The sequence below is a fragment of the Podospora pseudopauciseta genome, assembly GCF_035222475.1.
Source record: "Podospora pseudopauciseta strain CBS 411.78 chromosome 2 map unlocalized CBS411.78m_2, whole genome shotgun sequence".
NCBI classification, from domain to species: Eukaryota; Fungi; Ascomycota; class Sordariomycetes; order Sordariales; family Podosporaceae; genus Podospora; species Podospora pseudopauciseta.
In genome coordinates this window covers 2,919,403-2,946,841 of record NW_026946663.1, presented here as the reverse complement: position 1 = coordinate 2,946,841, position 27,439 = coordinate 2,919,403, and the positions used below count along the sequence as shown (strand labels likewise).

Here is a 27,439-nt window from a genome sequence, read left to right as displayed (position 1 = left end):
GAGATCACGGGAGAAGCGGACGAATCGTATGTACGGATTAGTTAGCGTGCCAAGGCCCTTTAGGCTCAGTGCCTCCGGGCGAAATAAATTCCATCCATCCACCCATCCTGACCCCGCCCACAACTCAGCTGAACAGCATTCAACACATCACGATACATTGCCCTCAAAGCTTGCATAGCTGTAAGCTCTATTCTACTCGAACATACCTTTAAGAAACCTCTCAGATACAATGGTGGGACTTCTTCGGCTTCCTAACGAGCTGCTGGCTATCATATTTGGCGGGCTAGACGCCCAAGGCTTCTCCGCCCTCCGGTTGACGTCCAAATATACAAACTCAGCCACGTTGCCAGCTTTCATCAGCCGGTACTTCCAGACCCGCTACATAATGCTCTCAAGGCTCAGCCTCGAAAACCTCCTGGAGATTGCGCGACATCCAGACTTTGGCCCTGCTGTGAAAACACTCGAACTCTGTACGGATCATTTCGTGGAGTTCCCAAATTCATACTTTCATACTGCACAGCATGGAGGTGACATATTACTGGCCATAGAAGAAGGTCGATACCCTCCCGCAGCTTTAGTGGGCAGCATAGATGATGCACACTCATCCGGCGAGGAGGAGGACCAAAGCCCTGGAGAGGAAGGTCGGGAAACCGATGAAGGGAGTGTCTCGTCTCAGGCCTCGTGTGAGACGCTTTTGGATAAGGTGGCTTATACGTCACTGTGGGAAGAGCAGGAACACATAATCATGTCCGGCCTTGCGCAGGCCTACATCACGCAGGCGTTGATTTCTCTTCCCAACATCGAGGCTGCCGTCATTAGTAACATGCACCGACCCTGGGGTGCACTAGCGCATGGCCGACAAACAGGTCTACCGCCAACAACCGCCCTGGACGATTACATGGAAGTTCAGTTTCTGGGCCATGTCCTTCGCATCGCCCTTACAGCCATCGCTACAAGCGGTGCCGCTCTTAGCAGCCTTGCCATCACAGCTGGTGTCCTCTCTAGGGAAGCGATTGCGCCAGACATTCTTAGACCCTCGGAGTCGCATTTCCAATACTACAAGAACCTCCCTCCAAGCCTCACGGAGCTCACACTAAATGTATCCGAGGAGGCAACGAGGGGCGCTGAGGACCGATGGGCGGACGACTTATCAGCATTTATCGGTGTGTTTCGACAACTCACACAACTGGATCTGGTCATCACACCCGTCGACTACGGCCCACGGGTTGACCGGCTAAAACAGCTCGCACCGAAGCTTCAAATACCGAATCTACAATGCCTAGGGCTCTATAGGGCATATTGTAGCGTACAGGATCTTGGGGCTTTTATCGTGAGGCACAAAGCAACACTCGAAAGCGTTACTTTGGTCCGAGTAGGAGTTTCGGGTGGAATTGGTCACTGGAGGTCTTTGTTCGCTCTAATTCGTGATCATCTCCCAAGGCTTGAGTTATCTATTAAACTATGCACTGCAGCGGGGCTTGTCCTATTGTGCCGAGCGGAACACGAAAATGGAGAGGAATTTGAAGATTCTTTTGATGTCGGGGGCAGTCACGAAGCCTGGACAACGGCAATCGGGGTGATAGAAACAAGATAGATGCATTGCAAGAATCGTCTGACTATTTAAAGTTTCAGAGTCTATTGCCAGCGGCACTATTGCCCTTGCGAAGGGCATAACGTTTTACCTACAACCTCCGTTGGCCGTCCTCCCCAGTCAGATAGGGGAGAACTCTTAGCCCGCGGGAGAACTTGGCGTCACTTGAACCAGACGCCTCGCCCTGGTGGGACTTGGGGATTTCCGAAATCTAATCGTGATACATCTCTCGCACGGTTGCTCTACAAGCCACCCTGACAAGGACCCATCCGGCCTGACAGACGAAGCAAATGGGCCGTCAGTGCCTCTCCGCAACTGCTGTAATAACTAAACTCGAGACCTCTGCAGAAGCCAGACTACGGGGTCAACGCATGACCTTGCTTTATAGGTCCGCAGCTCGGCTTAACTGCTCGCGCCCGGGCACAGGGCACATGTGCAGGAGATTAGCCAGGTGGGCGGTCTGACGCTCGCGGCGGTGGACAGCCGCCTGAGGTAGTACAGGGACGACCAGCATCGCCCGTTCGGTGGGATCCCGATCATTATGTTCTTCGGCGACTTCTTCCAGTTCGACCCGGTCCGACAGACCAGCCTCCTCCTACCTGAGCCCAGGGACGGCGGCGCGCGGAAACCGGAGAGCTTAGCGAAGCACCTGGCGGCGCACAAGCTATTCTTCCCGGTCAAGGGAATATATTGCCGCTTTTAGACTTGGGTGGGTTGTGTAGTTAGGAGCAGCACTGCCTCTTCCACCCTAGCCCCCTATCAATTTCAGCTTGGAAAAAATATATTTGATTTCGAAATGTCCAAACTAACTAGCTTAAGTTCGAATGACGAATTTGTAAGTTAAAGTAACGGCAAAGTTAAATCGTCATATAAACTAACAGACTACTTATCTTAACTATAGTTCTATTTCATATTTAAATACCTACCTAAACTTCTTTATCACTTCCTATTAACAAATTAGTAGTTTGGGGTGCCGCTCACAGGCCTGAGGGTTTGAGTAAGGAAGTGGGGCTCTCGGAGGATTCGGGGGGTTCAGGGGTCATGTATATAAACGGTCTGCTTCGGACATTCTATTTTAGACAGGACATCGACTTTTATATCTTCATATTTTGTGCCTTGCACGCGTGCAGGCAATTCTGGCCCTCTGATCAGGCCGATCAGGTGCTTATTACGTGGTCTGCGAGCCCATAGAGTCTTTTCTTTGTCCTACGTGGAGTGCGGCCTGCGAGCGAGCCACTGTCACGCAGGTGTGTTCATTCAGAGACCCTGTTGAGGGTATATTTGTGGTGTTGTGGTTGGTTTGTGTGTTTTCTCACCATTTCATTACAGGTAGGCTAAAGAAAGTAAACGATTATATACTTAAGGTAAGGGCCTGGGCTGTGCCGCAGTGATGAGCCAAGTCCAGCACAAACGCGCACGGACATCCAAACGTGATCCAGTCTTTCAGCTGAATCCTTAGCAAAACGCATTCCTTGCGATAGCACACATATAATTTAACCGCGGCTTTATAGATCGGAGCTTAAATATCTAGATATGTAAAGAGTTCTAGTTCATTTCCTATTCCGCCTAAGAGCCTACGAATACAAGCTCGATATACCGAAGTACCTCTATTTTCTATAGCCCGTTTCATTTTCGATTTCTATTTTTTATCGGCGGTTATATACTTTAGGTTCATTGGAAAACTGAGGGATATTAATGTAGAAGATAGGGAGAGAAATCTTCCTCAGTTTTTGGCAGTATGTCATCCGAAATCTGTATCGGATTTCCATGGAAATGACAGTCTGGATGTACAGTCCCTACTACTATAGAAGGACCCAGATATAACCTACCCAGAATGCACTCTGAGTTACGTAGTGGAAAAGGGGAAAGAGATACTTGATGTAGTGCTATTCGCGATGAAGAGTGCGCTTGAGACATTCTGAAAACCCTCCGAATATGGAGATAAATGAAGGAGATGCCTGAAGTTCATCGGCCTTTCATATCGTGACTGTCGTGAAGGTGGCAAGTCGTCCCGCTCCTGTGAAACGGCTTATCTAACTCTAAGTAAGGTAGGGTAGGATGACACACGTCGGCGCAATTGATTTAGCAACATTTCCAGCTTGCTTCGAGATCAGCACAATTTGCAAGTTTGTCTCTTCGGGACCACTTGCTCGCAAGAACGAGATTGGAGGGGCTCTTGCAGTCGTGCATTGTGGTAAATGTGGCAGGATATATCAAACTGACGAAGAGTGAAGCATGTGGAAGGATGAGAGAACTGATAAACTGCTGGGCAGTTCCGCTTCTGTGGTGCTGATGAGTTGTGTGGACACACAGCCCCTGTAACTGTGGACGGCGATGCTGATGATAACAGGAGCGCTTCTGTTGCTGCGTCGGAGTTAGCTCATCACTTCGTCGGCATCTTGCGTGCTCTGGCTTTTGTGAATCAGTCGGCGCTCCGGTGCTAGATCTGCAAGCCCTTTACATACTACCTACCTAATCTATACTGCAGGATTCGACCACCGGCATGCTTTTGATGATGATCGTGCCATTAACATGCACTGCGCCGCATAACAGGCGCGACACATGTAGGCCGTTGAAACTAGACGCGGTTTTCGCCATGTGTTTGGAGACGCAACGGAACGAAATGGTCATCAAGAAGTCGTTGTTGGTGTTGATTGCTTGAGGAGAAATGCCTTGATATGGAATCCCATCCCGCTCGGGTTCGGGAAGGAGGTGTGGTTTCTTGCAAGGATTTATCCCTTATTCGCTGCCAAAGTCAGCTTACCTACATCGGCTATGTGTTTTAAGATACTTTCGAGATACGCGGGGTGTCTGTCAGCTGAGGACCCTAATGGCCGTCGGCCTTTTTCTGTCCAACAGAACCACAATCGTTGGACAGCCGGTAGGCTAGTTCCATCCAGCAACGGCTTCCGGCGATCCAACAAAAATGCTTGTTGCAACTTCGTCATGTGTGTTGGCGGCCTGTGCTTTGTGCGTCCTTGATGTGTGCTGTCGGAGAATGCCGCCCGGGCTACGGACCATGTGTTACCCCTCCTCACTTGCCACCTGTATTTTCGACCTGCACGCAATGTACAAAGTTTGGGCCGCATATCTTACACAAATGGGCACAAGATGGACGCCAACCAGTTTTCCACTTCATCAGGAGGATTTTGTTTCCCTCTTCCACCCCTTCTCCGAGGGCAGAGGCATGACGTCGGCCTCATTATTACTGGCTTTTCGTTTGGCCTGTAGCCCCGCTTGCGTGTTTCTGAGTCTGCATTAAACTGTAGCAACGCAGTGAGGCTGCAGATGACAAAGATCAGGGTATTATGCACCACGTATACGGGTCCTGTAATCACCCCGGCTTATGTGCTCGCCACCCCACCCTGTCCCCCACAAGACTCTTCTTAAAAGACAACCCCCAGCACAACCCACCCATCGACACCTTGCCAAGAAATCTATCGCGCAGCCACAGCCCTTAGACGGACGACAGTTATATCTCAAGTTTTGCTGCTGCTCTGTCTGTTTTCTTACTTCGGTCTGGCTTGCCATGTTCATCACGCTACGAAGTTCAGGCGGCGGCCAGGCAGAGGGAGGGGGGATGGAAGTTGTGCGACGCAACTCAGGGCCCGGCGTGGTCAAAGATCGCACTCGTCCTATGCGACGACCTGCCTGTGTCGCCTGCCAGACCAAAAAGGTACGTTCAATATCGGGGTAGCTTCCTACTCAAGCAATCTGACAATGTTCTCACCCGTCTGGTAGCTGCGTTGCACCGGTAGTAACCCTCGCAATTGTGACCGATGCCGGGCCAGAATGGTCGAATGCGTCGTGCCGACAAGTAACGGCCGGGAGAAGCCTCGCACGAATTCGTCGCAATCGCCGCAACCCAACAACCCACCAGGGCGCCCATGGCGGGACATTGGCGATGCGTCTTCTCAACCAGGCGATCAACAAGGCGAGGGCTTGAACGGCGCAGGTTTGGGACCATCCAAGCCGTCGCAGCAGGCGGCCACCACAGCACCAAGAGTTCAGGTTGGTGGGGATCCGCTGTTAGATAACGACTTCTTTGACTGCGAGTTCGCATTGGTAGACTCGGCAGATCAGCCGTGGGCAGCGGGGCTGACGACTGCCAGTAACACGTCAGTGGATCTTATCGACGGGCTGGATATGGATATGGACTTTGGCCGGCACAGTGCCTCTGGGGAGGTTCGATCCAGCATAAGCAGCTCTACCAACAGTGGGAGCAATGACGCTCGGCAGTCCAATAAGCCACACCAGGACCCCTACAACAACCTTGATTTCTTCTTATCCAGCGAAGGCCCCATCTCGCAGCCCCAGCCCCAGCCCCGGCCAATTCCTCATACCACCACTCAAGAATTACCAAGCATGCTCGCACTGGATACGGCGCCGTTGTCTCCAGGCCAATCTTGGGCCCTTTCGGGCGTTCAGAACCCGCCAAACCCAAACCGACCCGGCTCACCACCGTGCTCGTGTCTTACTGACCTCGTCCGTGTCGTGCAGCAACTCGACGACGACGAGTTTCACATCACGACCATGTCTCTCGACCAAGTCTTACGGCTTCAAAAATGGCTCGTCTTTCAATGCTGCAAACCTTTTGACTGCCCCAAATGTCTGGACCTTTCTAGTATTCACACCATGCGCCTCATCCTCTGCGATCGTCTCACCGAGATGTTTGAGTGCATTCATCTCCGCATCAAGCGGGCAGGCGCCATCCTGAGCAACAACGGCAGCGACTCTAGTAGCCAGGCAACGCCATCTTCGTTGACCGACTCCAGTTCTGCGCAGTCACATTCTTCTCTCGGTGGATCACAGCCACAGTTGACAGCTGCCGTCGGTTCAGGACCTTTGCCAGCCCAACTGTTCTGCAGCTCATCGGGACGCGCGGCCAACACTGCCGCTTGCAACCCCTTGATGTTTTCGGACGAGTTCAGGAATCAGTATTCAGACGAGGAGCAGGTTCACATGATTCGGGTGCTTTTGAGACTGCAGAGTCGCAATTTCCAGATGCTGCTCTCGCGAGTTGAGCGGACCAGCCAGGTTGCAGCTAGCCCGGCACGTCAGACCAAGGTGAAGTCCATGATGGTGCGTCTTGGAAAGGCGTCGGCTGATATTGAGGGGGCTTTGAGGGTTGTTTTTCAGGGGTTGTCGATTTGATGAGACAGTCATGCTGCATCTACATTTATGTACTTCAACATCACCATTACATTCATCAGGCATTTGGTTGGATACAGAAGAATAAGAATATCGTCATATTTCCGCAAGCATACACCAACTGCCACCCACCCTGAATCCTGAGTCCCACACAACTTGCGCGCGCAAGAGTAACCCCCTAGTTCTTCCTCGGCTTGAAAACCGCCTCAATATTACTCTGCGCCGTAAACCAAGTCCCGTTGACAGTCCACTCCTTGTCACTGGCCAAAGTTATGTCAAAGTGGCGGTACAGCTCAAACACGACCTTCCACATTTCCAGGATGGAGATATTCTTGCCAATGCAGCTTCTGGGGCCGTAGCCAAACTGTTTTGTCACGCCAGTATTAGCATCAAATGATGACTCTCGTAGCACCAACAGGCAGGACTCACAGTAAACAAATTCCTCTTCATCTCCTTAATCTTCCCCTCATCCCCGTCCACCCACCTTTCCGGCCGGAAAGAGTGGACATCCTCCCCGAAAATATCCTTGTTTCGGTGCAGAACCCATGAGTTCACGCCCACGACTGTCCCGGCGGGGAGGTAGACCCCGTGAAGTGTCACGCCTCCCTTGGGGACAATGCGTTCAAGAATGAACCCTGTGGCGGGGTGGATCCTCATCGCTTCGTTAATAACAGCTGTAAGGTAGGGGAGTTTGATAGCTTCCGCATAGGTGATGATACCGTCTAGCTTTGCGGCTACGGAGTCAATCTCCTCGATGAGCCTAGCTTTGGCGGCGGGGTACTTGTGCAGATGGTAGATAACCGAGGACAACGAAACAGCGGTGGTGTCCGACCCGGCGATGACATTGGTCGTGGTGATAGCGACGATTTCCTCAAAAGACAAGGCGGACGGGTCGTTGTGATGGGTGTCGAGGAGTTGGGTGAGGATATCCTTCCTCGGCACGGGGTTCTTCTGCCGCTCTTGGATCTGCTGCAGCGAAAACTGGAGGACTTGGTTTGTCTTCTCCACGGCGGGTATCTTGGCGAGAAGGGGGTTGCCCAGCAGGAACTTGTGCACCTGCGGCACTTGTCCTATCAACGAGACGTAACCTAGAATCTGGCCAATCGCGGCAATGATGCCGTCTTTGTCGGCGCCAGCTTCGAGGAAACCAAGGTCTTTGGAGAAGTTGATCTCGCCTAAGACGTCGAAGGCGAAGTACTGCATCCAGGCTACGGGGTCGAGGGGCTTCTTGCCGTTGTGGGAGACGTCGCGAACGCGCTGGAGGAGGACGGAAATGCACTTGTTTACGTACTCTTCGAGGCCTATCACGACGTCCATGGAGAAGGCGCGGGCGGAGCCGCGTTTGAGCTTGGCATGGTAGTCATTGCTTGTGGTGGTGAAGAGGGTGGGGAGGAATTTTCCTTTGTAGACTGCTTCTGCTAGGGGGTAGAATCCGCTCTGTAGGCTGGTGTTAGCTAATAGACGCTGGGCGGCAATGGAGTCTGCGCATATACCTTGGGAAAGACATTCTTGACCCCGTAAATCGTCTGCATGCTCTCAGCATCTGACACCGAGACATGGTTAGGCCCAATCCGCACGATAGGCCCATAGTCTTCGTGCACCCGCACGTTTTCCCGGTGCATGTTCTGATTCCATGTTGCCCGTAGCTTCCACAAGTTGGAGAAGCTCGCCAGAAAGGGGCCCGGTATCTGTCGCAATCCGCTGCGGTATCTCGTCCAGACGAGGTTGGTGAGCAGCAGAATGAGTATTGTCGTCCAGGGGCGAAGCTGTACCCAGCTCCAACTCAACGCGAGAAGTCGTTGGTGCTCGTCGAGATGGGTATTGTTGACGGTGGCGTTATGCATTGTAAAGAGTTGTGATGTTGGTGTTGGTTCTGCTTAGCTACCTATGTTGATACCCTTTTTCGTCATGTAAGACATGAAGGCATAATCAATATTGATCAGCATGTCTTCGTTGCCATATGCAGCTGTATTTCTACCATCTCCAACATTGGGCCTTCCCGGCGTGCTACACCAGCTCTGTGGCATGTCGATAGCCGTGTCAGCCCACAAGCCTTTCTTGCGATAGTCCGAGAAAGGGTCTCCCCGCGTTCTACTCGAGAGGCACTCGCCAGCCAAACGCACGGCTACCGCATGTAGTAGTCCTCGTAGCTGTACTTTGGAGTACAAGACTTGGCAGGTGGCAGCACCTCGGCAGTTCAACACCAAGGGTCCAAGGCTCGTCGGACATAATTTGCACAAACCGGAGATAGAAAAATCGGTGAGAGCAGGATGGAATGGATCAGCCATGATGTGCTTGGGATTGGTAGGGTTCGGCCCGTGTCACGAGCGCAGGATGCGGCAAGCCTTGCCGAGCAGGTGGCCGAAACAGGAAGTTAACCGTTTCACTGATGTTGTCAGCAGAAGAGTGGGGCTCCTGCAAATTGTCTAAATAGTGGGGTTTCCTAAAAGGGCATTTTTGTCGGAGTTCCGATTGCGGGTTAGCGCATCGGTTCGTTTGAAATCATCAGATTGGTCACCTTCTGGTCTTCCAAAGAGGAAATTTTCTCGGGGCGCAACTCTGCAAAGGGCAGCGCTGGGATCGATCATCGGAGATAATGCATGATTGTGGATGAGGAAACATGAAGGGTCTGAAAAGAGTTGTGGCAGAATTCCACATAGACCACACTGCCCTACAGGGCGTACTGCATCGTACGGCACACTTGGGACACCGGGGCACGCCGCATGGTGTCATACTCGGAGTAGTTGTAGGACTTGTAGAACTGAGAACCAAGGTGACGGATACATAATGGTACAAAGTTTGTGCAGTAGAAGCCTCACGGTGCAAGGTGAACCATCAAATCAATCTGCCTATCATGTCTGCCCCTATCAAGACTCAGAACTGCCTTGTCCCCTACGTGGATCTTCAAACCGCCCCTCCGGAGGTGGCAGTGGCGATAACCCATCTCCCGTATCGCCGCAACATCTTTCACCTCCTGGGACACTCACATGGATCTTTCCCAAGGCTCATGGGAGTCTACGCCAATTTCTTCGACGGCAACCGGCGCATTCTGCCGCTTCTCGACTGGCAGCTCGTTGTCCTGCGCATCTCGGCTGTGCTGGACGCAGAGTACGAGTGGGACGTCAACGCTCCAGTGGCACGCATCAACGGCATGCCCGAAGAGAAATTCGAGGCCCTCCAGCGCACCGCCGGCAAGGGTGTCGATGCATTGGCAAAAGAGACCGTCTTCACTGAGCGTGACAGGGCCATTTTGCAACTCGTGGACGAGCAGCTTGCCACATACAACAACACCGAGGACACGGTTGAGAAGGCGAAGAAGCTGCTGACTGTGGAGGAGCTGGTCGAAGTCTACGTCGTGCTTGGTGTCTATGTCCTCATTGCGCGCATCACCAAGGGTTTGCGCATCGACTTGGATGGTGAGATTCCTGGATTGGAGGAGCACTTGAAGAAAGTTGTCACGGGAAAATGAGAGTGTTTGTCAGGCAGAGAATAGTTGTGGTAGAAAATGGAGCCTGTGTCTGATTACATGATACGCTGAGAGTGACATGAGACAATTTCCTCTTTGGGCAGTGTGGACCCCTGTTTTTGAATGGGAGAGCAACTGCGACTTGCCGTCCCTCTTGCTCCCTTTCTTTTTGTTTGCTGCCAAACAGGTGTCCAAAGACCCATTTCTAATCACTGGATTTGCAAAAGATTTTCATTCCTTGATTAGCGGATTTAATTTGGTGTTCATTTTTGTGTCGGCCCAATATCGACCGCACTCCTTTTTATCGTCGACCCCCCGGCCACATGCAGCGCTCGCGAATCTGAAATCCGATATCTTGCATCTTTTAATCCAGACGAAGCTCTCTTCCTCTCAACAACTTTTCATCCCATCACTAATCGTCCTGCTACAATCCCAAAGGTCGAACCTGATACCCACCAAGACCCCCGGGTCGCCTGTCCATAACATGTCTTCTGGAGCGACCTCCCTCAAGGAGAAGCCGCTTGATCCCGCCGTTGAGTTGCCGGCGGACAACGGCCACAGCTCCGATTCACAGCTCGAATCCGGTGCACCGACTGCCGCGCCAGCAGAACCTGATCAGAATGCATCACCAAGAAACATTCACGGTGTTATTGTAAGGACTCATTGCCGGTTAAGATGTGGTGTGATAAGAGAGATTCACTAACATTTCTTGCCTCCTACAGTGGGCCTTGGTTGTCGTTGCCATTCTATCCAGCATTTTCCTCTACTCCCTCGACAACACAGTCGTCGCCGACATCACACCAGCCGTGGTCAACAATTTTGGCGATGCGCTCAAGCTACCATGGCTGTCTGTTGGGTAAGCTTACATCGACCTCCTTCTGCAAGAGTACAGTCTCTGACCATGGTTTGTGTCTAGTTTCCTCCTCGGTGGGGCAGCAGTCGTCCTCCCCTTCGGCCGCCTGTACGGCCTCTTCGACGCTAAATGGCTGTACATCCTCTCCTCCATCCTCTTCAACGTCGGCTCTGCCCTTTGCGGTGCAGCTCCCAACATGGACGCCCTCATCATCGGCCGTGTCCTTGCCGGCATGGGCGGCAATGGCATGTACCTCGGTGTCATGACCCTTCTCTCCGTCAATACCTCCGACCGCGAGCGCCCGGGGTATCTTAGTTTCGTCGGTCTGGTTTGGGGTATCGGCACGGTGTTGGGACCCGTGGTAGGCGGTGCGTTTGTTGAGTCACCGGCGACGTGGAGGTGGGCGTTTTACATCAACCTTTGTGTCGCTGGTCTATTTGCCCCAGTCTACCTCCTTTGGATCCCGAACTTCAAACCTCGTGCCGGGACCAAGACCTTGACACTTGCCAAGGAGTTTGACTGGGTCGGAACTGTGCTTAGCATGGGAGCCATCACGGCCTTGATCATGGCTACCAACCTCGGTGGCGCGCTTTATGCCTGGGACAGCGGGCAGATCATCGCGCTTTTTGTCGTGGCGTTCTCGCTCTTTATCCTTTTTGGGATCCAACAAACCTATACCATCCTGACCAACCTGACCTCGAGGATCTTTCCCATCCAGTTCATGAGGAACTGGAACGCGGTGCTGCTTTTTTGCTGCGCTGCGGCGGTGAACACGGCCGGCTTCGTGCCAATTTACTATGTCCCGCTGTATTTCCAGTTCACGAGGGGTGATAGTGCTATCACGGCGGCGGTGAGGTTGTTGCCGCTTATTTTTGTGCTGAGCGCTGCTATTCTTGCGAATGGGCATTTGATGGCGAGGTTTAGTTACTTCCAGCCGTGGTATGTTTTTGGGAGTGTTTTGACGTTGATTGGCGGGGTTTTGATGTGTAAGTCTTTGTCTTGTTCTGTTGCCAATGGAAGGGGAACTAACCGTGTGACAGCTCGCATCACGACCGAGACGCCTGAGGGTCAGATCTACGGCTTCGAGATTCTGCTTGGTATTGGTACCGGTTGCTTTATCCAGGCCGGGTATGCTGTTATCCAAGCTGTCACCCCGCCAGCGGACATGGCGTATGCGATCTCGTTCATGATGCTGGGTCAGTTGGGTGGTATCGCGTTGGGTCTTGCGATTGCTGGTGCCATCTTTGTCAATGACGCTATCAAGAATCTGATAGTGGTCCTGCCTGATGCGACACGGGAGCAGCTTCAGATGGCCATCTCGGGGACCAGTGGCGAGTTCTTCAGCTCTTTGGCCCCTGGGGTGCGTGCTGCGGCCACGGATGCGATTGTTGTCGCGCTGAGGCAGGTGTTTATTCCTGTTTATGTTGCGGCTGCTTTTAGTTTGGTGCTGTCGGTGTGCTTTACTGTGAGTATTCTTTCTCTCCTGATTGAATGTGAGGATGTTACTGACGGCTTTGTTAGCAACGGAAGATGTTTGGTAATATTCAGGCCATTGCGGCGTAAGAGTTTTATGGTTCGGGAGTTGGATTGGAGGTGTTGGAAACAGTGACAGATTGGTGACCGCCTTTTGAGTGTGGTATCTGGGCCATGTAATGTACATGTGATAAAGTTGAAAACACTCGCGTTTGGGCAGACAGGGAAGTTGTTAAAATCAAAATGGACTGGATGTCGGCGGCCTTTTGTCCAATTCTCTGTGAATTCGAGCAAACTTGGGCGGTTTGAGAGAAACACCCATGGAGTTTTTTATTCTTGTACTTGCGCTAATTGAAAGTTCTACACCTCTAGGTAATCTGATATCCAGTGCTCACTATGTCTTCAGTTCAAGTCAATTTCCAAACAGTCTTAACGTGTCCTGCCTCCCCCTTGGCAAGCTCAACCGCCTCTTTCAGCGCTTTTTCAACCTCACCCTCACCAGCGGTGGTCCAGTCCACAACCTTGACCCTGGGCCTTTTCAACGTCCCATCCACAAACATTCTCGCAATCTCACCGATCAAGCTTTCCGTCTGCTCGTCCCCCATTCTCTTGAGGTGTTCCGACCCCCTAAAGGGCAGGAAACTGAGCTGCCGGTTGAACAAATGCTGAGTCGTGAGCTGCATGCTCGCCTTTGGGCCAGCCAACAAGCCGACAAGCACGAACTTGCCGCCTGGTGCGAGGGAAGCTGCGAGGAGCTCGCCGGTTTTGCCAAAGACACTGTCGAGGGCGAGGATGATGGGTTGTTTGGGGAGAAGGAGTCCGGCTTCTACCTCGGACTCTGTCAGGACAGCTTCTGCACCGAGAGCAAGGAGCTCGGCCTTGACCGGTTCTGGATTGGGACGGTCGCGGATGACGAGGATGGGTTTTATGCCGCGGTGTTTGGCCAGTTGGATGAGGAACTGAGAGACTGTGCTTGTTCCTGCTGAGATGATGATGTGGTCGCCTGCTTTGAGGGGGGTGGAGGGGTTGGTGAGGAGGAGGTGGGCGATTAGGGCTCCGGAGCGGATGAGGGATGCGTCGATGGGGGAGATGGTGCTGACGCTGGGGGGAAGTTTGAGGAGGGAGGAGGCGGGGAGGATGGCGTGGGTGCGCCAGGTTCCGAGGCCGAGGTCACGGGGGAGTGTGAGGTCTCCGGGTGAAAAGAGGGGGGAGGTGGAGGATTCGACGAGGGCGATGCCGTCGAAGCCGGGGATGGGGGTGTTGGTGATGGGGGAGGTGTATTTTGGTTTAAGGGGGTATTGGTTGTTTAGGACCATAAAGTCGACGCGGTTGACGGGGGAGGCGAGGAAGCGGACGAGGACATAGTCGGGGGGGGATTCGGCGGGCAGGGAGGGGATGGGGTGGGTGGTGAGTTGGCAAGTGGTGCTGGTTTGGGCGAGGGATTGCGCCATTGTGCTTTTGGGGGAGAATATTCTGTACGAAGGAGTAGGGTAGGTGCTACAAGATGGGGGTGGAGAAGGCTGCAAGATCTACACGTCAATTAGATAGGTAGCTACTACCTGCCCCATCAGACTCGTCCTGATATATAGCACATTTTACATAAGTCAATCCACGTTACATGCACATCTATCCCCACAGAAGGAAGGAACTGCCATGGACTGATGGCTGCATATCTGCCCTTCTGGAAGAAAGCCAAACGGGACATAGATGTAACATACCAAATCTGGTCTTCCCCGAGAAGGAGGCGGAAATTGTTCCGCCCATGCTCGTCATTGGCAGCTTCGAGAAGGTCCCAACAAGGTGACACAGCAGAAACCACAGTTCGCTTATTCTTTATGCTTATATTTGGTTGGATGGTTCAATCTGGCATTTCTTGTCTCTGATCAAGATCTGCAATCTGCAACGCGGCTGAACCCCCACGTGGTCTTGGCTCAACCTTCTCTTCACCCCGCTCGGCTGTATCGTTCGGCACCATGGCACGTCGTGGCAAAGAAATGATACCTGGGACACATCACAACTTGAAGGCAATAATCATCAAAGGATCAAGAGGTACGATGGGGGATGTTGTATGTATTGTGTCAAGAGCAAACTAATCAACATGAACTGAGCAACCGTGATGTTTTATGGCCCCAATAGGTGGCGGCATCAAGCCCGCTGAGCCCCGTCCTTCCACCGAATCTGAGTAACACCATCAAAGACGGGGAGAAGCAAGACATCGATGCGGGGGTCCTCCATGAGACCGGCGCTGAATTTGTCCAATGCCTGTCCGCAGCCATTCCAGTAAGGGCGGACGTGGTCGTTGAGCCAAGGTGCGCAGTCGGGGCCGATGGTGAGGCCACGGGCAAAGACTGTTTCAAATCAGCATTCGCTTTCGAGAATAATGTCAGGAAGGGCTTACCGTTGTCGCAGAGAATGATGCCGTTGGCAGAGAGCAGACCCTGGTCCAGGATCGTCTTGACATATCCAGCATAGCCGTCCTTGTTGGCATCGACAAAAATGAGGTCAAACTCGCCCTCCAGTGTCTTGAGAGTGTTCTCGGCGGGACCCTCAATCAGCTTCACGCGGTCACCGACACCGTACTTCTTGAATGCCTCGCGAGAGGCGGCAATCATTTTGGGGCTGTATTCAAGCGTGACAATCTCGGCCTTGGTGTCACGGGTACCTTCGTACCAGGCCAAGGCACTGTAGCCAGAGTAGCAACCAATCTCGAGGACTAAAGCACCAGAGTTAGCTCTGGACTATGTGTGGGTGATGGATAATGATTGCTTACTTCTCTTTGGCTTGCGGTCACGAGCAGTGAATATCATCCAGGAGCCCTGAAGACGACTAGACATCTTGTCGGCATCGGGGAAGCGAGTGCGAGTCCACTCCCAGTGCTCAACCAGGGCGTCAGGGATGCCATGAGAGTTCTTCTCACAGTAGGCGCTGACGCGGTCCGCCGTCTCCTCGTTGAATGGAAGAATACTGCCCAACATCTTGACTAAAGTATGATGTGTCGAGGTGATTGAAAACTCGTAAGTGTGCTGATGAAATATACTGTGGAAGTTGTGGGAACTGATGATATGATGATCTTGATAGAAAGGGAACGGGGTTTATATCCTTCTGTGAAACCGTCCTGATGCCAAAGGTGTAGAGACACAAGCGGTTAACATTGCAGCTGCCATAGATTGTCGCCGGTTAGGCCACCTGCCCCTTGTGCGTTAGAAAAATGCAGCACATTGTGATGCAGAAGTCAAGATGCGCAAAGATTGAGTTAGGACGTTCCCTCCAGTCGTGCTCTAATTTCCGTTTAGGGACATTGAAGACACTATTCAGGCGATCAGATGAAGCGGACACCGCCTCGGCCGAAGCTGACCACAGACTGTGAGGTCCAGCTGCATTGCATGAACCGTGTGGCCAGTATACGCGGTGTATTGACGACATTAGGCGGAATACCCAATCCGGAGCAAACTCCGGGGAAAAGGCTGTGAGGCTCCCCGCAACTCCGCGAGATCCAAGATGGGTGTATGCAATGTCACTCTTGTGGTTGGGGCTGCGCCACAGGGCAGCAGATTCCCCGTTGTAGTAAGTCAGCAAAACCCGGATCCCCGATGTGGTATGCAATATGTGCATGGACACGTAACCTCATGATACCAGGGCCGGAAAATTCGCCGGGAAGCTTGAAAAGACGAATCGGGAGTCTATGGGCAAGTGGATAGGTACCGTGAACTAAAGATACCTCCCTAACTCCTATTCGGGTTGTTTCGGGTCGTACCTAGAGGATGGCGGGTGATGCCGGTTTTTCCAAGATTCGATACTGGAAACATGCTCGTCGCTTCACAGCGTACAGAAGAGCTTGATAGCTGTTCTTTCAGGTAGATTCGAGGTTAGAATATGTCTAAATAATGGATCTTAATTGTATGTCGACACAATGTGGTATCTGTGGGTTGCCATATATCATTGTAGTCGGGTCGTACATGTCTGAATCCGAGTCTCATCCAGTTGCAATGTGTGATAATAAGATTCGTTTTGGGTTTCTTAAAAGATACGGTGAGTAGTTGGCCCTACGGGAAGAGTCTGAGGGATCTGTTCCTCGGTAAGGAAACCTGGGGCACCTGTAAGTCTCCAGAAGTATGGAAGGTGGCCAGCCCTAGATGAGAAATAAAATGCATATAAGCATATAAACTCAAGCATCTGGGCTCTCATACCTCTTTTTGTTCCGCATCCACACCCAACAGTTCTTCTTTCTCCTGACTTCTTTCTATGGAGCTCATGTGATAACTCGCCCTGTTCAATCAGTATGCGCTATCACCGAGGAGAAACTCAACTTTCTTTTCAGGAGACCCCACCCTCGTCGACAACACCGTCCACCATGGGCGTGATCGATACTTCAGTCGAACATGGCTGGCTGGACATCCCCAAACAGCCTCATGTGACGGCTAAGTCAATCAACCGAACCATGTCGCTCCACGTCACATACAAGCAAGTAGCCAGAGCTCTTTCCACTTTGCGTGGCATCGGTGCCGACAGTCAAGCTGGTGGTAACTGGGCGCCTGACAACGAGATTGAATCCGAGATCCCTTGCACTCCTATTCAACAAGGACTGCTGCTGAAGGATCCGGAAGCGGCAAAGAGAGCTTCCATCATCCGTCTGGACCTCTCCACCGACATCGTCAAGAGCTTCGACCAGCTCCACGAGGCATGGCATGCCCTCGCCTTGCAGCACCACATGCTGCGGGCAACGGTTGCGCAAGACAAGACCGGTGGCGGCTTCGTGCTGCGCATCTTCAAGCAGCCGAGGAACATTCAGGGCTCCTCCGATGCCAACCTCCAACATATCCACTCCTTCGGTCTCCAAGGGCCCGCGATGCCGGTCGTCGAATGGGCCAGTGCCGGACCCCATGTCTCTCTCTGCCTGCCGCAACTGGTCGCTGATAGCACATCACTGGGACACCTCTGGAGAGATTTCTTATGCTTCTTGTCTGGTGGGGTCCCAGCACCCAGGCTGCTCTTTCCACATTATCTAAGGCTTGCCAGGGGAAGAGCAAGCCAAAAGTCGGCCGAGTTCTGGGCCGACACTCTGCAGTCCCTTCCCGACCTGGTCCTCCACTCCTTCCCCCTGGAGCGATCCGGCACCTTCCAGAACACTGCCGCGGCAAGCTCCGTTGCCATCAGCGGGTCGTCGCTCCGAAGATGTGCGAAACAACTGGGTGTTTCGGAACACGCCGTCGTGTATGCTGCTCTGGGTCTGGTGCTGGAGCGACATTGTAACCTGGGCAGCGAGGTTCACGATATTGCTTTTGTTGCCGAGGGGAGAGACAGAACTATCGAGGGCCATGGCTCTGTTATTGGCTATGCCGATCAGGAATATCCATTGAAGCTCCATGTGAAGCCTGAGCTCACTGCAGCTGCATTGATCAAGGAGGCTGACCGTCTCAACACGTTGTCGGCAACACATGCCTTCTTCGCCACTCCCGAACTCATGGATGCCGTTTCTGCAAGCAGTTTCAAGGTGTCTGTTGTTGTTGTTGGAGATGACGAAGTCTTGACGCCCTACTCTGGCAACAGCCACCATCCTGTGACTATCGCGGTACAAATTAGCCATGCCATATCCATTTCTGCACAACACGACGCATCCATCCCGCCAGAGAAGATGACGGTGGTTCTTGACCATCTCGTGATGGCTCTGTCAGAAATGGTCAGGCATCCCAACTTCAGCCTTGGTGAGATCGACATCATATCTCCAGAAGAACTGGATCTCATGCTTGAGATGGGCAAGCCTCTTACTCGGCCCGTATACGACAACGTCCACAAGCTCTTCGAACGGCAGGTGCGCCTGACACCAAATGCCCCAGCTCTCCAATTCGAAGGCGACCGTCCTCTGTCCTATGATGAGCTGAATCGCATCAGCAATCGGGTCGCCAGACAGCTGCCTGTGGGCAGGGGCTCCTTTGTTCCAGTTTGTCTGCAGAGATCAGCAAGCCTCATCATCTCCCTTGTGGCCATTCTCAAGACAGGAGCGGCCTATGTGACCATTGATCCTGACACACCTCAGGACAGGAATAACTTCATTGTGGAAGATGTCGGTGCCCAGGTTGTCATTGTTGACAGAAACACAGCCGGCCGGTTCCCAGGTCGTGAGGTAATAATCGATCAACTCATCGCGGAGTCTGCCCGGGCTGACGATACAAACCTGGACCGTGGTTGCGAACCTGACGACCCAGTTTACGTTATCTACACATCCGGGTCGACAGGGAAGCCAAAGGGCGTTCTTCATATTCATTCTTCAGCAACTTCCGGCCTTGCAGCCTTCCCAACACTGCCTGATCTTCGCCAACTCCTGTTCCACAACCCTGTCTTCTCGGCGGCCCAGCGTTCGGTATGGTCTACTCTGAAGCAGGGCGGCTGCCTGTGTCTGGCCAGTAAGGACAACCTCACCGTCCACATTGGGCGCACCATCAACCAGATGCAGATCAATGTGATAGATGTAACGCCTTCAACTGCCCTCCTCCTCACCCCCGGCACCGTCCCGTGTCTCAAGCGCATGACAGTTGCTGGCGAACTGATCAATCCGGCGCTGATTCCAACTTGGGTTCACGAACTCGAGCTACTGAACGCTTATGGTCTGAGTGAAAATACCCAGGTGAACTGGAGGCGAGAGATGGTCATTGGCCAAAACCCTCAAAATATCGGCCGGCCAAGCGATACCACCACCTCGTTCGTACTCGTCCCCGGCACAACACGCCTTAGCCCGCTCCTCGTTCCGGGAGAGCTCTGTCTAGGTGGCCACCAACTTGCACTTTACTATATCAACCGCCCAGAAAAGACGGCTGAGGCTTTCATCGACAACCCCTTTGGTCCCGGTCGTCTGTACCGGACAGGGGACATGGTAGTCGCCCACGAGGACGGGTCGATCGAGATGGTCGGCAGAATTGACTTCCAGGTGAAAATCAACGGACAGCGTGTCGAGCCTGGGGATTCCAACACAATCTTACAGACCCACCCGGATGTCACGAACTCCAGCGTGGTCGCCGCCGAGGTCGCCGGCCGCAAAGCACTCGTGGCTGCCATTGTTGCGAAGAGGCCAGCTTTGGAATGGCCGCGCTTGCGAAGCGAACTCAAGGATCTCCTGGCTCAGCATATTCCCAGTTACATGATGCCAACCTACTGGCTGTTGAGGCAGGAGCTCCCCCTCAACGTGAATGGAAAGGTCGACATCCCGCAGCTCACCAAGGACGTCCAGCGTCTTGAAAGGGCCACTCTTCTACGTTCCTCTACAGATCATCATCTGGACCATCACCATGACACGAACGGCGCCCCCTCAGAAGACGAAACCCTTAGCCACCTCTCATCCCATACCCGCCGGCTTTGCGAAATTTTTGCCGATATTCTGAAGCTTCCTGCATCACGCATCGCCAACAGTAACAACACCTTCCAAGAACTTGGAGGCTCATCTCTGGATGCTATCCATGTTTCAACCAAGGCCTATCATGACGACATCCAAATCTCAGTCGGCGACATACTTCGACTTCCTCTGCATGCGCTGCTCAACCACGCGAAGCAATCACAGAACAACACCCACTCAGACGTCCCGCGACTGTCACTGCTGCCACGAAACACCAGGATAAGCAAGATGGACGACGTAGAAGATGCTTACCCGACTACCTCGTTACAGGATACCTTCTTGGCCGACGCACTGCAGGGCAAATCAACCTATGTTTATCGCCGTTACTATCGTCTGCAGGGCATATCGGCCCAGCAGGTCCGACTGACCTTGGAGGGCCTCATTCCACGCCTGCCTTTGCTCAGGACAACGTTTGTACCGCACAAGACATCCTTCCTCCAAGTCATCAGGAAGATGGCCATCCCTTTATCGTGGGAAGACCTTCCTCTCACAACGGCCCATGAGTATTCAGAGCTCCAGAAAAGATCCATGCAACTGGGTGGCAACTTTGTGCAGTTCGCCAGCCTGAAGGATGACATCTTGGCTGTCACCATGCACCACGCCCTGTTTGATCACTGGTCCAACAACTTTCTGATCGACGACTTGTCAGCCGCGCTCAGTGGAAAGCAGCTTCCACAACGGCCAGGTTATGCCAACTTTGTGCGTGAGGTCTTAAAGCTGCAGCAAGAGGAGCACCAACAGCTCGCGGTGTTTTGGCAGAAGAGGCTGGATGGCGTCCCATCAACCATTCTCGGGCAGACGACCGGCCAGGCAGTCGTGGTGAACACAGTCATCGCCCATGATGTTCAGGCCACTGCAGCATCACACAAAGTCTCTGTTGGCTCCCTCATTTATGCGGCATGGGCCGTTGTGCTCTCCATGCACACGTCAAAGAACGACATACTTTTTGGCGTGACGCTGTCAGGCCGTGACATGCCCGTAGAGGGAATTCTCGACATACCTGGGCCTACGATTGCGACGGTCCCCTTCCGTGTCCAGCTAGACTCCGAGACGTCTCTGATCGATCTCGCCAGGGCCATACAAGACGACATCTGGGACACCGCGCCAAAGGCTCAGTTCGGCTTGCGCAACATCCTGAGAGAGGCCAACCTAAGCTCCGATCACTACGATACCCTGGCTAATGTGCTTATCAAGGACAGCGAGGTCGCAGAGTCCTTGAGCCAAGACGGTCCCATTGTGCGCTCTGAGCCCTACGAGCCAAACTTTGTCGGCGACACGACGATGCTCGAAGCAGAGGCAACGACGAGCGGTCACCTGAGATTGCGTCTCCTTTCCCATTTGCCGCGCAACAAAGCCTCCTTCTTACTTGGCAATGTTGCCGAGACGATCAAGGCCTTTCTTGAAGAGCCCCAAATCCTTATCGGTCATATCATCGCCACCTCAACAGAGGAAGTCGAGTTCCTGGACTCTCTGTCTAGGGTCCGTCCCACAGAGCCTGGTCTAACCGCCTTGACTTTGGTCAATCGAATGATCGCGCAGTATCCTGAAAAGATGGCTCTGCAGGGCTTGTCTTCCGACCTGAAGCACAAGACCGCGATGTCCTACAGACAGTTCGACAACGCCGTGGTCAACTTAGCGCGGCATCTTGTAGCCAAAGGCGTCAGGACCGGCGATATTATTCCCATATGCATGCGCAAGTCTATCAACACTCTTGTTGCCGTTTTCGGTGTCCTCAAAGCCGGTGCTGCCTTCACTCCACTCGATCCCAAGAACCCCCGAGACAGAAATGAGTTCATTGCGCGGGACGTTGGGGCTACCATCGCCATCACCGATAGCGTGCACGCTGAGGTGTTTGACTCGTTTGCTGGCGAAGTGATCAACCTTGACATAGTGGACACAACCCGCCATGTGAACAGGCCATCTGATCTGCCCGAGCCTTCTATGAATGATCTGGCCTATGTCATCTACACAAGCGGCTCGACTGGCCTGCCTAAGGGTGTGCAGGTGCACCACGGCGCCGTCGGGGCATCGACTGAAGGCATGATTGAGGCTTGTGGTATCGACAGCCGCTGGCATGTTCTCTGGTTCCTCAACTATGTTTTCGACGCATCCTACTTCGATGTCTTCACCGTCCTCGGTTCTGGCGGTATCATCTCCATTACGGACCAGGACACATTGATGCAGGATCTTGCAGCTTGTGTCAATGCTGTTGGGGCTGAGCAGTTGATGATCACGCCCACCATCTCCAAGCTTATCTCCCCTGAAAGGGTGCCAACTCTGACGACATTGCTTGTTTGTGGTGAGCCCATCACACCCGAGATTGCGAGTGTCTGGGCGACTCGGATGGATGTGTACAATGGCTATGGTATGTTGCTTTCTCTTCACCACTGCAAGTAGCTCCTTATTCTAACAGCAAGTAGGCCCAACGGAAGCTACGATACTCATGACTGTTTCCAAAGTTTTGCCCAACGGCAATCTGAAGAGCATCGGTCGCCCGTTGAAAGCTGTGCACGCGTCTATCCTGCACCCAGAGTTGCTAGTTCCCGTCCCGCATGGGACTGTTGGCGAACTTTGCGTCAGCGGAGACCAGGTTGCAATTGGGTATCTGAACCGCCCCGACATCACGGCCAAGTCCTTTTTGACTGCAGAGGATGGTTCGGTTCTCTACCGCACCGGCGACTACGCTCGCTGGCTACCGAATGGGGAGATTGAGTGCTTGGGCCGGAGAGACAACCAAGTCAAGTTGAACGGCTTTCGCATCGAGCTCGGCGAGATCGAAAACACCATCTTGAGCCAGGCTGCTGATGTGGTGCAGTTGTGTGTTGTTGGAGTGGCGGAAGTTCAGCGCAAGAAGCAGATCGTGGTGTACTTTGTGCCCGTTGAGAAGCCAGACAAGGAAGCCGAGAGCAGTGGCATCTATTCGACTGCCGTCGTCGATCCCGCCGTGATCCTTGATCGACTCCAGTCTCTGGCTCACTACATGATGCCCAAGGTCTTGCTCCCCTTCAAGGGTTTCCCTCTCCTCCCGTCAGGCAAGATTAACAGAAAGCTGCTTGCTCAGCTTGCTGAAGGTTTGGACCCCAAGGCACTAGCCGGTTACTCGACGACAATGCCCACGACCAATGGGCAACTCATTGACGACTCAGAGTTGACCGAACAAGAGAAGACGCTCCGTGATGCTTGGGCGGAGTTATTCGACGTCGAACCAGAGAGTATCAGCCTGAGTGCACTCTTCTACAACTACGGTGGTGATTCTATCGCTGCTATCAATCTCGCCAGCATGCTCCGTCAGCAAGGCTTCTCTCTGTCCGTCAACGATGTTGTCACCTATCCTTCTCTCCAGGAGCAAGCTCAGCGCGTCAAGCCAATTATGGCGGACTTGACACTCGATCAGGGGGTGGAGCTTGAAGTGAAGCAAGTGGTTCGAGACAGGCTGCGAGCTTCTGGCCTGTCGGATGATGATGTGGAAGACATCTACCACTGCGGCCCGGGTCAGGTGGAGTTCCTGACACAGGGTCACAGCGAAGAGCAGTTTTGGATGTTGATGACAGTGCGGCGTCTTCCAGTTGGTTTCAACCTCGAGCGGTGGATCAACCTGACAGAAAAGCTCACGCAGGCTAACCAGATTTTGCGCGCCATGTACATGAAGCAAGATGAATCAGACCCTCTCAGTTGGGTGCAGATTATCTTGAGGAAGCCCATCTTGGACTTGGAAGTGGTTGACTGTCCGACCCCTGATGGCGAGGAGAAGGAGAGACTTGTTCGCAGACACTGGGACCAACGATTCTCCGTTGGCCGCCCGTTTGTGCGCTACCTTGTACTCCGATACCCTGACGGCACGATGGACTTAGTCACCAAACTCGACCACGCCATGTATGACGGGACTTTGCTCCGCATCTTCGACGACCAATTCGCCGCCTTACGCGATGGTCATCCCATGCCCGTCTCGCCTACTTCGTTCAAGACATTTGCGGAGTATACCAACCTGCCGAGCCTTCGGGAGCCAATGCTCAACTTTTGGAAGTCGACCCTCTCCGGCAATAGGTTCTCCTTCCCCGCGCACATTCCCGACCCCAAGGTTAGTGGTGTCGTTGTTGCCAAGACCGGTCTCCCTGTCAATGCCTACGCGCAGTCTGCCGGCGTGACGGCCAGCATTGTCTTCCAGGCTGCTTACACTCTCCTCCTTGCTCGCCTCTCCAAGTCCTCCTCCCCAGATGTGACGTACGACTATCTCTTGACCGGTCGAAACGTTGACCTTGACGACCCCCAGCTTATCCCGGGGACATGCGCCAACTTTTTGCCCTTCCGCGCGCAGATGGACAACTCAACAGGCGTGCAAACACTGCTGAAGGAGACGCAATCTGGGTTCTGGGCCATGACGGAGAACGGGTCTGTTTCACTGGGGGACATCTACAAGCATGCCGAGGCGGAGCGAGCCAAGACGCTGTTTTTGTTCCAGCCGTTTGAACCCGCGCCGGGAGAGCAGGATCACATGAGGTGGATCGTCATGGCTATGAGCAAGGTGACGATGTATGTGAATTATGCGATCATGTTTGAGGTTTTTAGGGATGGGAATGGGGGGCATAGGCTCAAGATGGGGTATGATGGACGGTTGTTTGGGAAGGAAGAGGCGGAACGGGTGCTGGAGGGGTATTTGGGGATTGTGGGAGATATCATTGAGGGGGGCAAGGGGGTGGTGGGGGAGTTTCTTGGTTAAGGATTAGGATGTTTTGCTGGTTGTAGGTTGGATTTGTATATCGTAGGTTTGGTTGGTCCTTGGATATTGACTTCGGTTTTCTGCTTTTACCTGTTGCAATGAATAGTGCATTCTTTTACGACCATCTTTTCTTGTTTGGCTGGTGGTGTGTGAAGTGTTGGCAGTCCGTCTTCAATGCAGACATATTTGATCTGCGATTGTTTCCTAGTTGTCGAGTGTGAAATCGCAGGAGAGCTTCGATGATCCTACCGGAGGCCAACTGACGCTGATTATTGAACAATGCTGCGCCGGCTCGAGGAGTATTCCACCACAACCAACGACGTTAACAAAGAAGGAAGTTTTGAGAATCGCACCATACCGCCCCATTCTGATGCCAGTGTCAGAATACCTAATAGTTCCTGCTCTACTGTCAACGATCACTTCATGACAAAGAGTGATGCCGTCATGGTGCTGAACCAAGAGATACTTCTCCATATTCAGCTCTTCATGCCCGTGAACCTCTTGTTATGCATGTTAGAGAGAGGGGGTCGTGGGGGTTTGTCCGAGACCGGCTGCGAGTTATTAATATTTACATGAGGTATGATCTCGATGAACACCCACACATAAATGTAGGTAGCATCCAAATGCAATTAGAATGCAGGTATCCCCCGGCGTGACTCAACTCTGCGGAAAGGGAGGTTGTTGTAATCGCTTTATCGCATGTATGCATATATCGAGACAACTGACCCTACCCTTGCTCGCACACCATCGCCATGCTGCGTTTGAAAATCTTGGCTCCTCTTGCTCTTTTTCATGATCACGGCGCCAGAATATTTTCTCTCCAAGGCGACAGAATTGTTCAGTCTCAGAGGCTGCTTCCCACTTGACATCACGACAGCGAGAATGACGTCATCAGATATAGAGAGGCACGACACGGACGACAATGAGCTCCTCAACAGCATCAGAGACGACCAACCCCTCCTTCGTGCCCCAGACGAGGAAACATGGTCGCCCCCTCGGGGGTTCCTCTGGATACAAGTCGCCATCATGTCGAATGTTTTCCTGTACGGATTCGACGGCACCATCACCGCAGCGACCTACGCCATCATCAGCTCCGAATTTGATGCGGCGAACAATGCCTCCTGGCTTACCACGTCGTATCTCCTTACCAGCACTGCGTTCCAGCCGTTGTACGGAAGGGTTTCTGACATCTTTGGCCGCCGTGTGTGCTTCTTCATCTCGACTGTGACTTTTGCATTGGGATGTCTTGGTTGTGGGGTTGCTGGGAATGTGGTGCTGCTTAATTGTATGAGGGCTTTGACTGGTTTTGGGGGTGGTGGGTTGATGACTATGGGTACGTGTGTATAATGTTTGAGGGACGGAAGAAGTTGGACTGACGTGTAGAAAAGCCACCATTGTCAACTCGGATATGATCCCGTTCCGCAAACGGGGTATGTACCAGGCTCTTCAGAACGGCATGTTTGGATTTGGAGCTATTTGTGGTGCTTCTTTTGGTGGAACTATTGCCGATGGTATTGGTTGGAGATGGTGCTTCTTGCTGCAAGTGCCCATCTCTGCTTTTGCTCTTGTTGTTGGTGCCTTGGTAATCAAGAACCCCGAAGGAGGGTTTGACTTGGGTCAGGGGGTTCGAGATATCTGGACCAAGGTGGACTTTTCGGGCGCACTGCTGCTGGTTTTGGCCATCTCTATTCAGCTTGTTGGTCTGAGTCTTGGGGGGAATGAGCTGCCATGGGGGAGTCCGTGGGTCATTGCCTCCTTGGTGGGTAGTGCCGTTTTGTTCGTCTTATTTCTGGTGGTGGAATCGAGGACTCGGGCCATCCCCATCATTCCGCTGCGTCTGATCAAGGGCAAATTCCCTTTGCTGGTGGAATTTGCCAATATCTGTGTTGGGTTGTCAGCCTACGCGGTACGTTGATGACCACGAGAGGCACCTAGACCTAACGTTTTGCTGACATCGTCATCAACAGTACCTCTTCAACCTTCCACTATTCTTTCAAGTTGTGTTGCTGGACTCGGCTACGGCTGCCGGTGCTCGGCTCGCCATCCCATCCCTCGCCACGCCTATTGGCGGCTTGATAGCCGGTGTTGTCATGTCAAGATGGGGCAAGCTCCTCACTCTGGTACGCACTGGAGCGTTCCTCATGGTTATAGGAAACGCCTTGGTGACCTCACTCGGTTTTGAGGATTCAGCTTGGAAGTACTACGTGTACATCTTCCCGGCAAATTTGGGTCAAGGCATTGTTTACCCAGGCATTCTGTTTACCTCTTTAGCTACCTTCGATCATGCCGGTAAGTGTCGCCTCGCTGAAAGCTGTGAATTGGGTTACTTACTGCCAAATCACAGACCATGCCGTTTCAGCCTCGACGGTGTACTTGATCCGATCGCTAGGAACAGTCTATGGAGTGGCAGTGACATCTGCAATCCTCCAAACCACGCTCAGCATTCGGTTACCCGATGCTTTGGGCGAGATACCAGATAAATGGAGAGTACTTTGCCCCTGTTTTGCGACTTTGAGGAGAGAAGGACTGTGTGGAATATGCAGAGAGCTGACATGTGATATTGCTAGATTGTCGAAGAGATCCGTCATTCGGTGTCGGCCATCCGAGACCTGCCGCCCGACATCCAACTCAAGGCACGACATGTCTACTTTGAAGGCCTTCGATACTCGTTTGCGACATCTACTGCGGTGGCAGTCGCGGCTGTGTGCGCTGCCCTCCTGGCCAAGGGATCGAATCTTAGGAGCACGACATAAGCAGCTTTGTTCGACGACTTGGGGGCCGAAGTGGTGGTGGGGTGGTGAGCT

General features: G+C 52.9%; 9 protein-coding genes across 9 annotated transcripts; 6 read left to right on the top strand and 3 right to left on the bottom strand.

The window, feature by feature from the left end:
- Positions 1–229: 229 nt before the first annotated feature.
- QC763_207960 (uncharacterized protein) lies at positions 230–1,594 on the top strand (the record flags this gene model as incomplete). Its single annotated transcript, XM_062909853.1, has 1 exon — positions 230–1,594. One exon carries the CDS (start codon positions 230–232, stop codon positions 1,592–1,594), a length of 1,365 nt encoding a protein of 454 aa, XP_062768683.1.
- Positions 1,595–4,636: 3,042 nt separating this feature from the next.
- On the top strand, positions 4,637–6,814 carry QC763_207930 (uncharacterized protein). Its single transcript, XM_062909852.1, has 2 exons — positions 4,637–5,267; positions 5,333–6,814. Exons 1-2 carry the CDS (start codon positions 4,938–4,940, stop codon positions 6,743–6,745), a joined length of 1,743 nt encoding a protein of 580 aa, XP_062768682.1. The 5' UTR covers positions 4,637–4,937; the 3' UTR covers positions 6,746–6,814.
- A 21-nt stretch (positions 6,815–6,835) lies between these two features.
- On the bottom strand, positions 6,836–9,168 carry QC763_207920 (uncharacterized protein). Its single transcript, XM_062909851.1, has 3 exons — positions 8,236–9,168; positions 7,172–8,179; positions 6,836–7,106 (listed from the first exon to the last, which is right to left on the bottom strand). Exons 1-3 carry the CDS (start codon positions 8,584–8,586, stop codon positions 6,921–6,923), a joined length of 1,545 nt encoding a protein of 514 aa, XP_062768681.1. The 5' UTR covers positions 8,587–9,168; the 3' UTR covers positions 6,836–6,920.
- Positions 9,169–9,596: 428 nt separating this feature from the next.
- On the top strand, positions 9,597–10,211 carry QC763_207910 (uncharacterized protein; the record flags this gene model as incomplete). Its single annotated transcript, XM_062909850.1, has 1 exon — positions 9,597–10,211. The coding sequence occupies one exon, from the start codon at positions 9,597–9,599 to the stop codon at positions 10,209–10,211; it is 615 nt and encodes a 204-aa protein (XP_062768680.1).
- Positions 10,212–10,287: 76 nt separating this feature from the next.
- QC763_207900 (uncharacterized protein) lies at positions 10,288–12,838 on the top strand (the record flags this gene model as incomplete). Its single annotated transcript, XM_062909849.1, has 5 exons — positions 10,288–10,860; positions 10,931–11,064; positions 11,125–12,047; positions 12,102–12,526; positions 12,583–12,838. The coding sequence occupies 5 exons, from the start codon at positions 10,288–10,290 to the stop codon at positions 12,622–12,624; spliced, it is 2,097 nt and encodes a 698-aa protein (XP_062768679.1). The 3' UTR covers positions 12,625–12,838.
- A 103-nt stretch (positions 12,839–12,941) lies between these two features.
- QC763_207890 (putative secondary metabolism biosynthetic enzyme) lies at positions 12,942–13,985 on the bottom strand (the record flags this gene model as incomplete). The annotated part of the gene is made up of 1 exon (XM_062909848.1): positions 12,942–13,985. One exon carries the CDS (start codon positions 13,983–13,985, stop codon positions 12,942–12,944), a length of 1,044 nt encoding a protein of 347 aa, XP_062768678.1.
- A 508-nt stretch (positions 13,986–14,493) lies between these two features.
- On the bottom strand, positions 14,494–16,255 carry QC763_207880 (uncharacterized protein). The gene is made up of 3 exons (XM_062909847.1): positions 15,305–16,255; positions 14,933–15,247; positions 14,494–14,882 (listed from the first exon to the last, which is right to left on the bottom strand). The coding sequence occupies exons 1-3, from the start codon at positions 15,507–15,509 to the stop codon at positions 14,680–14,682; spliced, it is 723 nt and encodes a 240-aa protein (XP_062768677.1). The 5' UTR covers positions 15,510–16,255; the 3' UTR covers positions 14,494–14,679.
- A 405-nt stretch (positions 16,256–16,660) lies between these two features.
- On the top strand, positions 16,661–24,922 carry QC763_207870 (NRPS protein). The gene is made up of 2 exons (XM_062909846.1): positions 16,661–22,283; positions 22,339–24,922. The coding sequence occupies exons 1-2, from the start codon at positions 16,814–16,816 to the stop codon at positions 24,633–24,635; spliced, it is 7,767 nt and encodes a 2,588-aa protein (XP_062768676.1). The 5' UTR covers positions 16,661–16,813; the 3' UTR covers positions 24,636–24,922.
- Positions 24,923–25,260: 338 nt separating this feature from the next.
- Positions 25,261–27,388, top strand: QC763_207860 (uncharacterized protein; the record flags this gene model as incomplete). Its single annotated transcript, XM_062909845.1, has 5 exons — positions 25,261–25,968; positions 26,024–26,541; positions 26,603–26,924; positions 26,980–27,122; positions 27,203–27,388. Exons 1-5 carry the CDS (start codon positions 25,428–25,430, stop codon positions 27,386–27,388), a joined length of 1,710 nt encoding a protein of 569 aa, XP_062768675.1. The 5' UTR covers positions 25,261–25,427.
- Positions 27,389–27,439: the final 51 nt, after the last annotated feature.